The following is a 13180-nucleotide window of genomic DNA, read 5'->3' as shown; positions in this document are numbered from 1 at the left end:
TTACAAAGGGGAAGGCTATCCTAGAGCAAATATTTCAGGCTTGAAGGATCTATTTAAGAAAGAAACAAAAATCAACAGATTCAGGGCCAACTGCCTAAAGCATGGGTAGGCAAACTAAGGCCCGGGGGCCAGATTTGGCCCAATTGCCTTCTAAATCCGGCCTGCGGATGGTCCGGGAATCAGCGTGTTTTTACATGAGTATAATGTGTCCTTTTATTTAAAATATATCTCTGGGTTAGTTGTGGGGCCTGCTTGGTGTATTTACATGAGTAGAATGTGTGCTTTTATTTAAAATACATCTTTGGGTTATTTGTGGGGCCTGGGAATTCGTTCATATTTTTTTTCCAAAATATAGTCTGCCCCCCACCCCAGGTCTGAAGGACAGTGGTCTGGGCCCCTGCTGAAAAAGTTTGCTGACCCCTGGCCTAAAGCAAGTCATAAGCCTGGTTTTTATTTGCCACTTTTCTCTGTTTCATGGCTTTATTAGAGATATATTTTTGTTCTTGTATTATTGAGGGTTGACTAGGAATCAAATTTACATTAGTGAGTGTAGGGATGGGGGCTTCTCAATCAGCATCCTTTTCCCCTCCCAAAACTACAAGCCTTTTAGAGCTCTGGGGATTCTCCTCCATGACTCTAATCTTGCTGTTTGCTTCCTCTTCCATGAAATGAAACCTCATACTGATGGCAGTATGAGGTAGATGTCACCATCACCATGGTGACAGAGCTGGTGTCCAGGGCTACTCTGCACTCACCTCAGGCACAACGATGAGTGATCCGTCATAGCCAGGGGAACAAAATCAACACTTGCCCTGTCATCTGCCCCCACAACAAGGATACAAGACTAGCCATGAACTCAGGCATCATTCTCCTCCTTGTGCTCCACCTCAAAACAGTGATCGACTGTAGGGTCTAATTACCAATTGGTGTTAACAATATGATTAGCATTTACAACATGTCCTTTTTAACAACTAAAAGCCAGGTCCAGTGGTGGGGGAGTATCTGGATTGCAGCATCCAGGAGACGAGTGCTAAAGTTCACCCTCTGCAGCAGAGCTTTCCAAACTTTTCATGTTGGTGACACACTTTTTAGACGTGCATCATTTCGTGACACAGTAATTAAGTTTTACTAGCAAACTGGAGGTTAGACTAACCCCTCTCCAGCCCAGGGAGGAGTGTGGGGAGCGTTTGCATAACACACCTACACACTGCAGCCAACACACTAACATCACGACACACACTTTGGAAAGCTCTGCTCTACAGTCACAATCTTTGTGAAATCCACACACACACACATACACACATACCAATATGAGTTTTCTTTCAAAAGCTAACTGCAATATTTGGGGAAGAAATCACTTCACTGCCATCACAAGTACATGGACCCTGTGACACACAGGGTGACACACTGGCCCTCACCATCATCTGCCAGCTGAGATTATATGCTATAACATATCCAACACTTCCCAAATTACTGAGTATTTTAGGGGGAAATTAGTAGCAGTAGCCAAGGAATATTTCAGGGGTACTTGGCTGCTGTTACCAACTACTATTATTCCTACTGAAGAATACTTGATCAGCTTCCAAGGAAACCTCGGATTCCCTTCGGAGACCATTTGAAAGCCACTTCTCTAAATTATTCTAGATACAAACATGGCTAAATACAGTTTTATAGACAAACTTATATTGGAAGCTGTAAATCGTTCATGCAATTATAAGTTTCTTGATTTTGAAGCCCAACTACCAGCACAGATTTATCCATGAAGCTTTCTAGACAGCTTTTTAAAACAAAAATGAGGCAATTTACATGGCCTAGGCAACCAACATTTAAAAAGTATTGGTCATCCATCACTAGATACGTCCAACATTAGCATTATTGCAACCTGATTCTATGGAGTTAGGTCCACCAAAGCCGCGGCCTGCTGAACAAGCAACGGGCTGAATCTGCCATTTTGAAAAAGATGGCAAACCTGTATCATTAAGAAAAGATATGTACATGCACACGTTAGGATTATTGTTCTGTTTTTAATTTTGTTTAAGAGGTTGGGGGTTTTGGTTTTTTGGCAAGAAGGGGGAAAAGAAATCATATTAAAGTTCCAAACTGTATTCTTCTGTCTTTCCTTTCATACATAGCAAATCAAGCAGACTACCAACCCATAATAACTAGACATGTCAAAAAGTAGGGATTTTAAATTCTAGTCTCACATTTCATAAAAAGGCATAATAAATCTAATAGGGTACCATCCTTTGGGTGAGTTATGGCAGAAGAAGAACTGATACAGGTACATTTTAAGAACAGCAAGAGCAGGTGCTGAAAACATTTTAAAAGAAAGAAAAGCAAGTATGTCATATTTTCACAACGCACACCATTAGCAAACAGTGAGGCTGCATGCAGTAAGACAGCAGAATGGAAGGGCAAGAAGCCGAGAAATAGGTCAGTCTGAGCTCAGCTAAGAGCATTTTGTAAATTTCCCACATACATGAGCCTATTTCAAAATCAATTAAATATACTAAGCGTTCAACAGAGTTCTGCAGAAGTCATGCATGTCAATGTTTCCTTCAAAAACACATGAGAGACAGATTTATCCAGAAAATCACTTGAGAAATCTCCAGGTTTCCAGGGAGCTGCAGCATGCTTGCTCTTGGAACATTCAAGTTCATTACTAGTGGTCCATTAACTAAGCTCTTAAAAAGAAGCATACCATCTCGTTAAACATCTTCTTTCCCAGCATAAAGACTGAACACAATCTGTTCAACAAATGTTTTGGAGACAAATGAATCCTTTACACATAATGTGCAAACTTTCTCAAACCTCACCATTTTATTTTATTTTTCAGCAGTAAACTGTTAATTTTTGTTTTCATTTTAGGGAGATGCAGTAAGGTAGGCTGACCAAAGAGCTATAGAAATCTATTTCGGTCAAATACTGCTCCCATTTTAAACAACAGAGAGTCTTGCCAAACCTTAAAGACAAACCAATTTATTATGACATAAGCTTTCACGGACTACAGTTCACTTCATGAACTAAGATCCTAAGTTACAGGTAAGGTTGGTGTGTCTTAGTGTTTGAGTGAGAAGAAAGAAAGGAAGGAAGGAAGGAAGGAAGGAAGGAAGGAAGGAAGGTTAGAGGTAAATGAAATGTGGGATAGTACTGAAAGTGATAATTTTGTGATCATTCACAAAACAGTCATTGGTGATCAATGACTGGTAAGCCAATCAAGAAATGTACCATTAATTTTTAAAAAACACACACCTTTAACAAGCTCAGCCCAGAATTGATAGAACTGAAACTCCTGGTGAACTGTGAATGAGCTGTTTCACATTCCAGTTTCTCTTTGAAGTTTCTTTGTTCAAGGATTGTACTTCTAAGGTCAGTTACAGAGTATTCCAGATGCCGAAGTCTCCCCCACCCCCACCCCCACCCCACCCTGGTTTCTTAACATTGTCATTTCTGATGACAGATTTCTGTCTGTTTATTCCTTTGTACAAAGACTGGTTTGTTTGCCAAGAGGAGCATTGCTGGCAGAGGGTGGCATACCTCATATTGCAAGACGAGCAGGTGAATGAATCCCTAATGTTGTAAATGACATTGTTATGTCCTGTAATAGTGTTGCCACAGTTGGCAAACATGTCCAATAAATAGAGACTAATTTCTTTGTTTGTATTTCTGTTTTGTCAACTGCCATTACTGCTGATTAACTGTTTTAGGTTGGTGAGCTCTTTGGAAGCAAGCCCTGCAAGAGGTTAGTGCCATTGCCCAGTATGTGTTGTAGATTAGTAACAATACAGAACATCATAACAAAAAACTTCAAGGAGATCATGAAAGTGCCAAATTACAATAAGTACATAAGAGGAGGATCCTGGATCAGGCTGATAGCACATCTAGCGCAGCATCCTGTTCTCACAGTGATCAACCAGATGCCCGTGGGAAACATACAAGGAAGATTTGAGCAAAACGGCACTCCCTTCATGTGATTTTCAGCAACTGCTATTCAGAATCATTACTGCTAACAGCTCGTGGCTAGTTACCTTCCACAACCCTCTCCTCCATGTTTTAAAGCTATCTAGGTTGGGGATCATCACTGGCTTCTGTAGGAACAAGCACCATAGTTTAACTATGTGTTGTATGAAGAAGTACTTTCTTCTACCTGTCCTGAATGGCAAATGCAGTTCAATGTAAGCAAGTGTAAAGTGATGCACATGGGAGGGGGGCCATTAATTTCACATATCCACTGTCTAAACTGGCAGTGAAGGACCCCTGGTCTCATTCCTAGTCCTTCACTACTCAGTTTGGAGAGGTCCTTTTGGAAATCTTTGTGATCTCCTTTTGTTTTAACTACTCTGAACAATTTCACTGCTCACTTCTAACTCTAGATTGCTTATGAACAAGATGAAAGCTTTTTGAAAATACACTATGCCAACCTCTATCTAAATGCTTCTTGCCACTGTCAAAGAACTTGAATAGATTCGTGATATAGGATTTTCCCTTGCTGAAGCAATGCTGGTTCTGCTTCAATAAGGCTTACTCTTCTATATGCTTGGTTATTTTATCTTTATAAATACTCTCCACCAGTTTTAATGGGACAGATGTTAACTGGCCTGTAATTTCCAGGATCCTCCCTGGTTCCCTTTCAAAAAAAATTGGTGTTGCATTGGCTGTTTTCTGATCCTCAGGTATGGAGGCTGATGTAAGAGACAAGTTACAATTTTTTTGTGAGAAGATCAATTTCACATTTAAGTTCTTTGCAAACTCTTGGGTGGATTCCATCTCCTGTGAAGTGAATTGGGACAAAGTAGTTGTACTTTTATTAGCATACTGCATGTGTTAATTGGTATACAAATACCAGGTTATTATTCACCAACTACAGTTTTGTTAATTACATAATTATTGCTGTATCTGCACTTTCTACATCTCATTTCCTTCTGAGCTCACAATTACAATTCTGCCCCTCCTCTCAAATATGTTACTATATACCTGTAACTCAGAATAACACTTCATACATCTGGTGAAATGGACTGTCATCCACAAAAGCTTACACCATACTAAATTTGTTAGCCTTTTAAGGTAACTCTTTTTTAAAAGCAGGCTTCCACCCACCCAAAAAAATATTTTTGGTCTCACAAACAGAAGGACATTCCACCTCAAAATATCAAAAAGTAAAAAAATTCTAACTCCTGTTAAGATAATTAAACCAATCTTACAGATAGATTTTATGGGCCAATTTATTCACACAGGCCTTTCCTGTGAGGTTTTGACAATTTGGGAACTCAAGCAGTGAAATTTCAAGAAACTATAATATAAGTTTCACAGGTGCAGTCTGCACGGATGTTGGTCACATAAGTTGGCATCTCTTCATATATTCCTTTACTTCTCAACCACTTTATAAGAATCTGAAACCAAGGAGACATAGCAACTCACACCTCTTCCATGCAGCAGCATATCAGAACACTAACACTTTATGACTAAATAGCTTATAATTTACTTTAATTACTTGCAAGCGTTAACCATTAAGTGGCAAGATGTATTCTGAAATGAAAAGAAGTGAGTTGTTTGAAAAGCACAGGAAAACATCACTGCTTACTTATACTCCAGAGTCATAAATCCAGCAACAGAGAGTACATCAACACACAAGCACACCAAACCATGTGTGTTTGTTTACTACCAGTTAGGTAAACTTTGTTTTGTTTTACTTTAGATTTGTAAAGTTGTTATTTCATATGTAACCGCAATTCGGATTTGTAGTTGCCAGTGTTTTCATGAACCTGAAAAGTCATTCAACCTTGGAGCAAACACCCGAGATAAAATCTCTTTTTGTACAAATAAGGGCAAAAGTCATTAAAGACTGCTAAGTGTTACTGCTGAATACCAAACTAGTCAGGTAAAGAACTACAAATGCCCAGTTTCAGTTTGATGCATTCAAGCGTTCCCTCTGTTTATACATTTAGGAGGAAAACTAGTGACCGAGGTCAGGCGTTTAGAAGTCTAATAACCAAATGAGTGTGACTATAGCCCTCTTTAGGAAAACCATTCTTGCTCACTGGCCTTTAATAGTTTTAAGTCTGATAAAAAAAAAAAAACCTGGAGCGTGAGGAATGCAATTTCCTAATCGAGAGCTCACAAGACACAATAGGGAAAGCCTCTTCCCATCACCCTACCCTGTCAACAATAGAGAGAGAGAGAAACTCAGGTTTGTTTGTGAAACTGATGCTAAAAGGACCTTCACAGAACCACAAAGTTTCACTTATTCAAATAGCACAAACAATTCTCTGTTAAATCCAAGAGACCTTTTATCATGTGCTGTCACCATGAACCAGTAAAAGAAGAAGATGCATGTGCTGTCACCATGAACCATTATTAAAAAAAAAAAAAAAAAAGCATACAGATATCAAGACATAGGAACGTGCATAATCGGAAACAAACTAGAAATGTATTGGGAAGGGCGATTTCATTCAGTTTAAATCAAGTACCTACCAGATAATCCATGAACTAGGGTAACAACTGGGATTAGGCGTTAATAGGTCACAGAGTAGCCTGCTTCTTATCAAGCAGTCTCAAGGTGGGTGAAAACGTCTGGAGACTGATAAGAAGTGGCTGTCGTCTCAGCGGCTCCTAAGGAAGGAAAAAATCTCAGGGACTACGGTATGGAGTTGCCGTCGCTGTGAGGAAGCTTCCCGGAGGGCGGAAATCAGGGAGATCTCGGTCAGCGGTCTCAGTAACTGGGTGGGCAAGGACTGGATCTCCAAGGCTGCCAATACACCGCTGCTCGCCCTGCACCGTCTCTGCCCGCGCGAACCCGGCACGCTTCCCTCTTCGCTCAGCCTCAGCGAGCAAGCACTCAGCAACGCTAGCAGCGCTGCTTTTGCAGCCAGACCCAGCAGACGCCTGAGAAGCAAAACACGAGCCCAGCCCAACCAGGCGCCCGTGCAACCCGCTGCAGCGCCCGACGTTTCAGGAACAGGGAGAGTTTCCCCCTGTAGCGTCACTGTCAGCTGATCATACACGTGAGGCGAAGAAAGAAGGCTCTTAAAGGGACACACATGCTTTCCCAGCCTCCCTACTTGGTTGGGGCGTGGGGGAACTCAAGGCAGATAGGAGGAGCGGGGGAACTTGAAGGGGGAGATCGGGATGTGGGAGGGAGAGAGGCGGTCGAAGGGGGCAAGCTGTGCGTCAAAGGGGACGCACAGGGGAGTTGACGGGAGGAAGGCACGAGAAAAGCGGCAGGAGGGCAGAGGGGAGGACTGAATGGGAGGGCTGCAATGCAATAGGAGCGGAGAGTAAAGGGGGTCGGGGAGGATGCAGGTTTCAAAGCTGGGCCGGTACAGACCAGGAATGGGGAACCTGTGACCCAGATGTCATCAGTCCCAGCCAACATGGCAAGTGGTCAGGGTTGATGGGAATTGTAGTCCAGCAGCATCTCGAGGTCCACAGGTTCCTGATCCCTGGCACAGACTTTGCAATACCACGAGTGGTTTAGAACAGGAAGAGGGGCATGGAAGAGGGACTTAGAAAGGGATGGAAGATGCTGTGAGGTGAGCTGGTCGAAGAGGAAGGCATGATAGACTACAGGAGGGAGGGAGGACAGTCCTATGAATGTTTACTCCAATTTACGCTCCACTGAAATGAACGTGCATGGGATACGGCTGTATGGTATCAGTAAAAACTGATAAGAGCTCACTTCTGAGTTTTAATTATACACACACACACACACACACACTTAGGCAGTGCACTGCATGGAGGACCAGGAGAGCGAATAGCAAGTGGAAAACCCGTTTTACATTCTGCACCCTCTTCCTCCGCTAGTTAACCGGCATCATAAACAGTACTTTCTCCCCTTTTTTTCTTTGTCTGTTTTGAAAGAGACTACATTGGAGGGTGATATAGACTGACTTCTTGTCACTTCTCTCCACCCCACCACAAGATGCGCAGGGATTTAGCAGCTTGGGGTGGGGCAGGAACCAGAGGTGCTGCAAGACCAGGACCCAGTGATGAATTGGAAGCAAGGCACTCGGATTATATACAAGAAAACTGAAAGCTGCACCTCAAATCTCCTGCTGCGAAAATCTCCAAACTGTCTGTCTTGTAACTTTTTTACACCAATACATTTTGTATAAAGTCTTGCTCTCTCTGGGAATGGAACCTTACCTATTCTTCCTAAATGTGAGTAAGATCTGGAGTAAGAAAGCTCTTGACCTCTCATTGCTGCTTCCTTTCGTTTTTGAAATATACTCAGAGTCGCAAGGTGATTTCATGCTCTTTATTCAGCTCATAGTGGTGAGGAGGAATGAATGAAAGTCCCCTCAAAGTATCTGCTTATATACATTATTTACACAATGGGCTGCACATGATTGGCTAATTCTGGAATTCTACTGTAAGCCAATCAGGTTGTGGATTCACTTATATCTGGAGCATGATTGGGTGGTTCCTGCCAACCAATCAGACTGCTGCATTGTTCTAGGACCAATCAGACTGATGCATTCTGAGTCCTATTGTTCTAGGACCAATCAGACTGCTGTGATTTGGATCCTATTGTTCTAGGACCAATCAGACTGTTGCAGTTTCGATCCTATTCAACTCAGTACATAACACCCCTCCCCTCTAAGTTCCAGTCCTGCCCGGGAGGTCACATTCATAGTCCTTGAGGTACGCCGGCGGCCTACGTGTGCGTTGCGGCCTGTGGTGTTCCCTGGTCCGGGGTTCAGGTTCTGGCTCGTGTTCCAAGGATGCTGGTTGTGATGGGCCTGTTTGGTCTGGCGCAACCGGCTCGCTCAGTCGTGGTTCTGGTTCCGGTGTCCTTTCGGCCTCGCGGGTCCTCTCTGTATTTACTGATTCTGCCTCTCCTGCTGGCCCCTCCTGCTCTATGGGCCTCACTGCCGCTCTGTTCCCTTGGGACTCCTCTGACCTTTCCTCCTCCTGGTTTTCTCCTGGGAATCGTCGCCGTATCTGGTCGCAGTGGCGGCGCCAGCATTGCCCCCCATCCGTTAGCACCTCGTATGACACGGGGCCAGTGACCCTGGTGACTGTGGCGGGTACCCATGCTGGGCCTGCCCCAAAATTCTTTGCGTACACTGGGTCCTGGGCCTCGAAGGTCCGGGGGTTCCTGCCTTCCCCCACCACTACCTCATCCTGAGCTCTATCGGGGTGAAGGCGGTCCAATCTGATTGCAAGGCGCCGACCCATTAGTAGTTCAGCGGGGCTCCGGCCAGTCGTTGAGCTGGGGGTGCTGTGCTGTGCTAGGAGGAATGTGGCAAGGCGGTACTCCCAATCCCCTTGCGTCATGCGGCGAAGGGTGTCCTTGGTGGTCCGCACCATGCGTTCTGCTTGGCCATTGGTGGCAGGGTGGAATGGCGCCGAACGGATGTGGTGGATGGCGTTCTGCGCTGTGAAGGTTTGGAATTCTCCTGACGTGAATGCAGTCCCGTTGTCTGAGACGAGAGTGTCAGGGAGCCCGTGGGTTGCAAACAGCCTGCGTAGTATCCGGATGGCTGCGGATGTAGAAGTGGACGGTACCAGTGCGACTTCCAGCCATTTGGTGTAGGAGTCCACCACTATGAAGAATGTTTTCCCCTGAAAGGGGCCAGCAAAGTCCACATGCAGGCGTGACCATGGTGCTCGGGCGGACTCCCAGGACTGGACTGGGGCCCTTGGGGGATCTGGGCGGGATTCTTGGCAGGCCTGGCAGTGTTTGACCCAGGCCTCTATCTCTCCGTCGATCCCCGGCCACCACACATAACTCCTGGCCAGGGCCTTCATTCTTACTACCCCTGGGTGTGTCTCGTGTAGGGCTGTGAGGACCCTTTTGCGGAGGGGCTGGGGAACAACGACCCTGCTTCCCCATAACAGGCACCCCTTGTGGGCCGACAGTTCATGTTTGCGGGTTGTGTAGCCAGCGAATTCTGGCCCAGGGCTGTTGCTGGGCCATCCCCTCCACACCCAGTCCAGGACCCGGGAGATGACCCTGTCTTTCTTGGAATGGTGTGCAACTTCTTGTGCCTGAATGGGGCGGTCGGGAAGCAGCTCCAGGCTCATAACCTCTTGTGCAGGTGCTGGGTCGGGGCCTGTTTCCGGTAGTGGTAGCCTGCTGAGGGCGTCCGCATGGCCCATCGCCTTCCCAGGTCGGTGAATCAGTGCATACTGGTAGCTGGCAAGGAAAATTGACCACCTGAGGACGCGAGGAGACAGCACTTGGGGGGTCTGCTTTTCGGGGGCAAACAAGCCAAGCAACGGCTTGTGGTCAGTCACCACGGTGAAGGGCCGCCCGTACAAGAAATCATGGAATTTTTTTACTCCCTTCACAATTGCCAGCCCCTCCTTGTCTATTTGTGAGTAGTTCCGTTCGGTTGCGCTGAGTGTCTGGGAAAAGTATGCTACTGGTACCTCTCTTCCATCCGGGAGTTGGTGTCCCAGGACAGCGCCAATGCCATAGGGTGAGGCGTCGCATGCTAGCACCACCGGCAGCCTCTCGTCGAAGTGTGCCAAGACCGAGTTTGAGACAAGCAAGTCCTTGACTGCCTGGAATGCAGCCTCCTGGCGCTGGCCCCACACCCAAGGGGCCCGCTTGTCCAGAAGTCTGTGTAGGGGCTCTGCTACCGCCGCTTTGTGGGGAAGGAAGGAATGGTAAAAGTTCAATAGTCCCAAGAAGGCCTGAAGTTCAGTCTTGTTCTTGGGCGCTGGGGCATCACAAATGGCCCGTACCTTGTCCCCAGTCGGGTGGACCCCTTCTGCGTCCACCATAAATCCCAGAAAGTCCACCTGAGGCACTCCTAGTAGACATTTTTCCCGCTTCACCTTGAGACCCGCCGTCTGGAAACGGTGCAGAACGGTGCGGAGGCGGTCCTCAAACTCCTCTGGTGTGGGCCCGGCAATCAACACATCATCAAAGAAGGGGGTGACGCCAGGAATTCCTTTAAGGAGAGAGTCCATTAGGTTCTGGAATATGCCTGGTGCCACGCTGACGCCGAATTGCAGCCGCTTTACCCTGAACGCTCCTCTGTGCGTCACAATCGTCTGTGCCTCTGCTGTGGCCTCATCTACTGGTAGCTGTTGATATGCTTGGGCCAAGTCCAGCTTGCCGAAAATTTTTGACCCAGCCAGGGTGGCAAGGACATGGCTGACCACTGGCACTGGGTATGCATGGGCCGTGAGGGCCTTGTTTATGGTACATTTGTAGTCTGCGCAGATGCGGACCGAACCATTAGGCTTGACGGGTGTGACGATTGGGGTTTCCCAGGGGGCATTAGGCACCGGCTCCAGCACTCCTTGCTCCACGAGCCGGTCCAATTCCTCGTCTATACGGGGTTTCAGGGCGAACGGGACCCGGCGGGCCTTGAGCCTGACTGGTCGTACTGCGGGGTCAAGCTGTAGAGCAATGGGGGGGCCCGTATACTGTCCCAATTTCCCATCAAAAACCCCCGGAAATTCCTTGCATATGGCGTCCACGTCCACTTGTAAGCTCGTGTTGTTCACCCCGGTGACGGCTAGCCCCAGTGGTCCAAACCATGCCAATCCCAGTAAGCTAATGTAGGGGCCCTTGACCACAAGCAAGTCCAGTTGCCGCGTCCGCCCTCGGTATTGCACCCTGAAGGTCCCCACCCCCATTGTGGGGACCTTACGTTTCTGGAAGTCCCGGAGGGTGAATGGGGCCGGCCTGAGTTTGGGACCCCCAGTAGGACACAGTTTCCTTAAGGTCCTTGCCGAGATTATGGATAGATTTGAACCCGTGTCAAGCTCCATGCGGCATGGGGCCCCCTCTATCCGTACCTCTACATAAATTTTCTCTACGTTGGGGTGGGGCAACTGGTATACCTGGAAGTCCGTGAGCTCCGTTGAGTTGCCTTGGTGCGTTGGGCCCCGGGACCTGGGGCTCTTGGATTGGTCATCTGATGCCTGGCGTCGGGTGGGCCGAGCCCGACACACCCGGGCGATGTGTCCCGATTTTCTGCACTGCCTGCACTCTGCGTTGCGGAAACGGCAGGTCCTCCTCTCGTGACTTTCTCCACAGCTTGCGCAGTTCCCTCCTTCTCGTCGAGGCAGCTGTGGTATGTGGGCTGCTTGAGTGCGCTGCTGTACTCGGTGCACCTCCTCCCTGTTGGATCCTGAGTCGTCGGTGAGGTCTTCATGGTGGACCCTCGGTTGGGACGGCTGGCTCGGCCGTGCCTCTTGCGTCGACTTCTCAGCAGCTTCCGTTGCCAGGGCCTCCTCCAGAGCGACCTGGAACGTTAGGTTCTTCTTAGCGTAGAGGCGTCGTTGCAGCTTCTCATCCCTCAGGCCACCGACGAGGCGGTCACGAAGCATGTTCTCCAGCTCTGAGAAGTTGCAGAACCGGGCGGCTTGGCGGAGAGAGGTCACAAACCCAGTTATGGTTTCCCCAGGGGCTTGCCGCTTTGCGTAGAAGGCATTTCGACGAGCCACCACTGAGGGCTGTGGCGAAAAGTGCCCCTTCAGCTGTTCCATTATTGTTTTGTATGGAACTGTAGCGACGTCTTCAGGCGCAAGGAGAGCCCGGGCGATTTCAAACGTCTCCTCTCCGCAGACGCTGAAGAATATTGCCCTCTTCTTGGCGTCTTCTTCATCGGTGACCCCTTTGGCTTCTAGGAGGAAGGTGAAACGAGAGGCGTACGCTTCCCAGTCTCCAGATGCTGGGTTGAACGGCGAGAAGCTGCTGTTGGTTGCCATTCTGAGTTCCTTGTGTCCCGGAGCTGAAGCCTGGATACACGGTGCGAGGCAGCGGTGCGGCAGGTGGCGGTGCTGCGGTGCGGTGTGTGGCAGTCAGCTCAGCGGGATCCCATCCTCGTCGCCAGTGAAATATACTCAGAGTCGCAAGGTGATTTCATGCTCTTTATTCAGCTCATAGTGGTGAGGAGGAATGAATGAAAGTCCCCTCAAAGTATCTGCTTATATACATTATTTACACAATGGGCTGCACATGATTGGCTAATTCTGGAATTCTACTGTAAGCCAATCAGGTTGTGGATTCACTTATATCTGGAGCATGATTGGGTGGTTCCTGCCAACCAATCAGACTGCTGCATTGTTCTAGGACCAATCAGACTGATGCATTCTGAGTCCTATTGTTCTAGGACCAATCAGACTGCTGTGATTTGGATCCTATTGTTCTAGGACCAATCAGACTGTTGCAGTTTCGATCCTATTCAACTCAGTACATAACAGTTTTTGAAACTAC

General features: G+C 47.3%; 1 protein-coding gene across 8 annotated transcripts in view; it reads right to left on the bottom strand.

Annotated features, from left to right (window-relative positions):
* ARL15 (ARF like GTPase 15) overlaps positions 1-13180 on the bottom strand; it is a 190010-nt gene that overhangs the window by 140359 nt on the left and 36471 nt on the right. Inside the window, exons 1-2 of one of the 8 annotated variants that reach the window (XM_083403186.1) lie at positions 6472-6947; positions 4599-4770 (exon numbers count right to left, since the gene is read on the bottom strand). The exons of 4 other annotated variants lie outside the window; for them this stretch is intronic. In XM_083403186.1, coding sequence (XP_083259312.1) covers positions 4599-4652 — 54 coding nt within the window. In that variant the 5' untranslated portion in view covers positions 4653-4770; positions 6472-6947. Of the gene's footprint in view, positions 1-4598; positions 4771-6471; positions 7008-13180 lie in introns of those variants that run through there. 3 more of the 8 variants (XM_083403183.1, XM_083403184.1, XM_083403191.1) reach the window with 3 other exon arrangements.

This window comes from Podarcis tiliguerta, assembly GCF_965153285.1.
Source record: "Podarcis tiliguerta genome assembly, chromosome: 11".
NCBI classification, from domain to species: domain Eukaryota; kingdom Metazoa; phylum Chordata; class Lepidosauria; order Squamata; family Lacertidae; genus Podarcis; species Podarcis tiliguerta.
The sequence above is the reverse complement of the archived record's forward strand: the minus strand, read 5'-3'. Positions and strand labels throughout refer to the sequence as shown.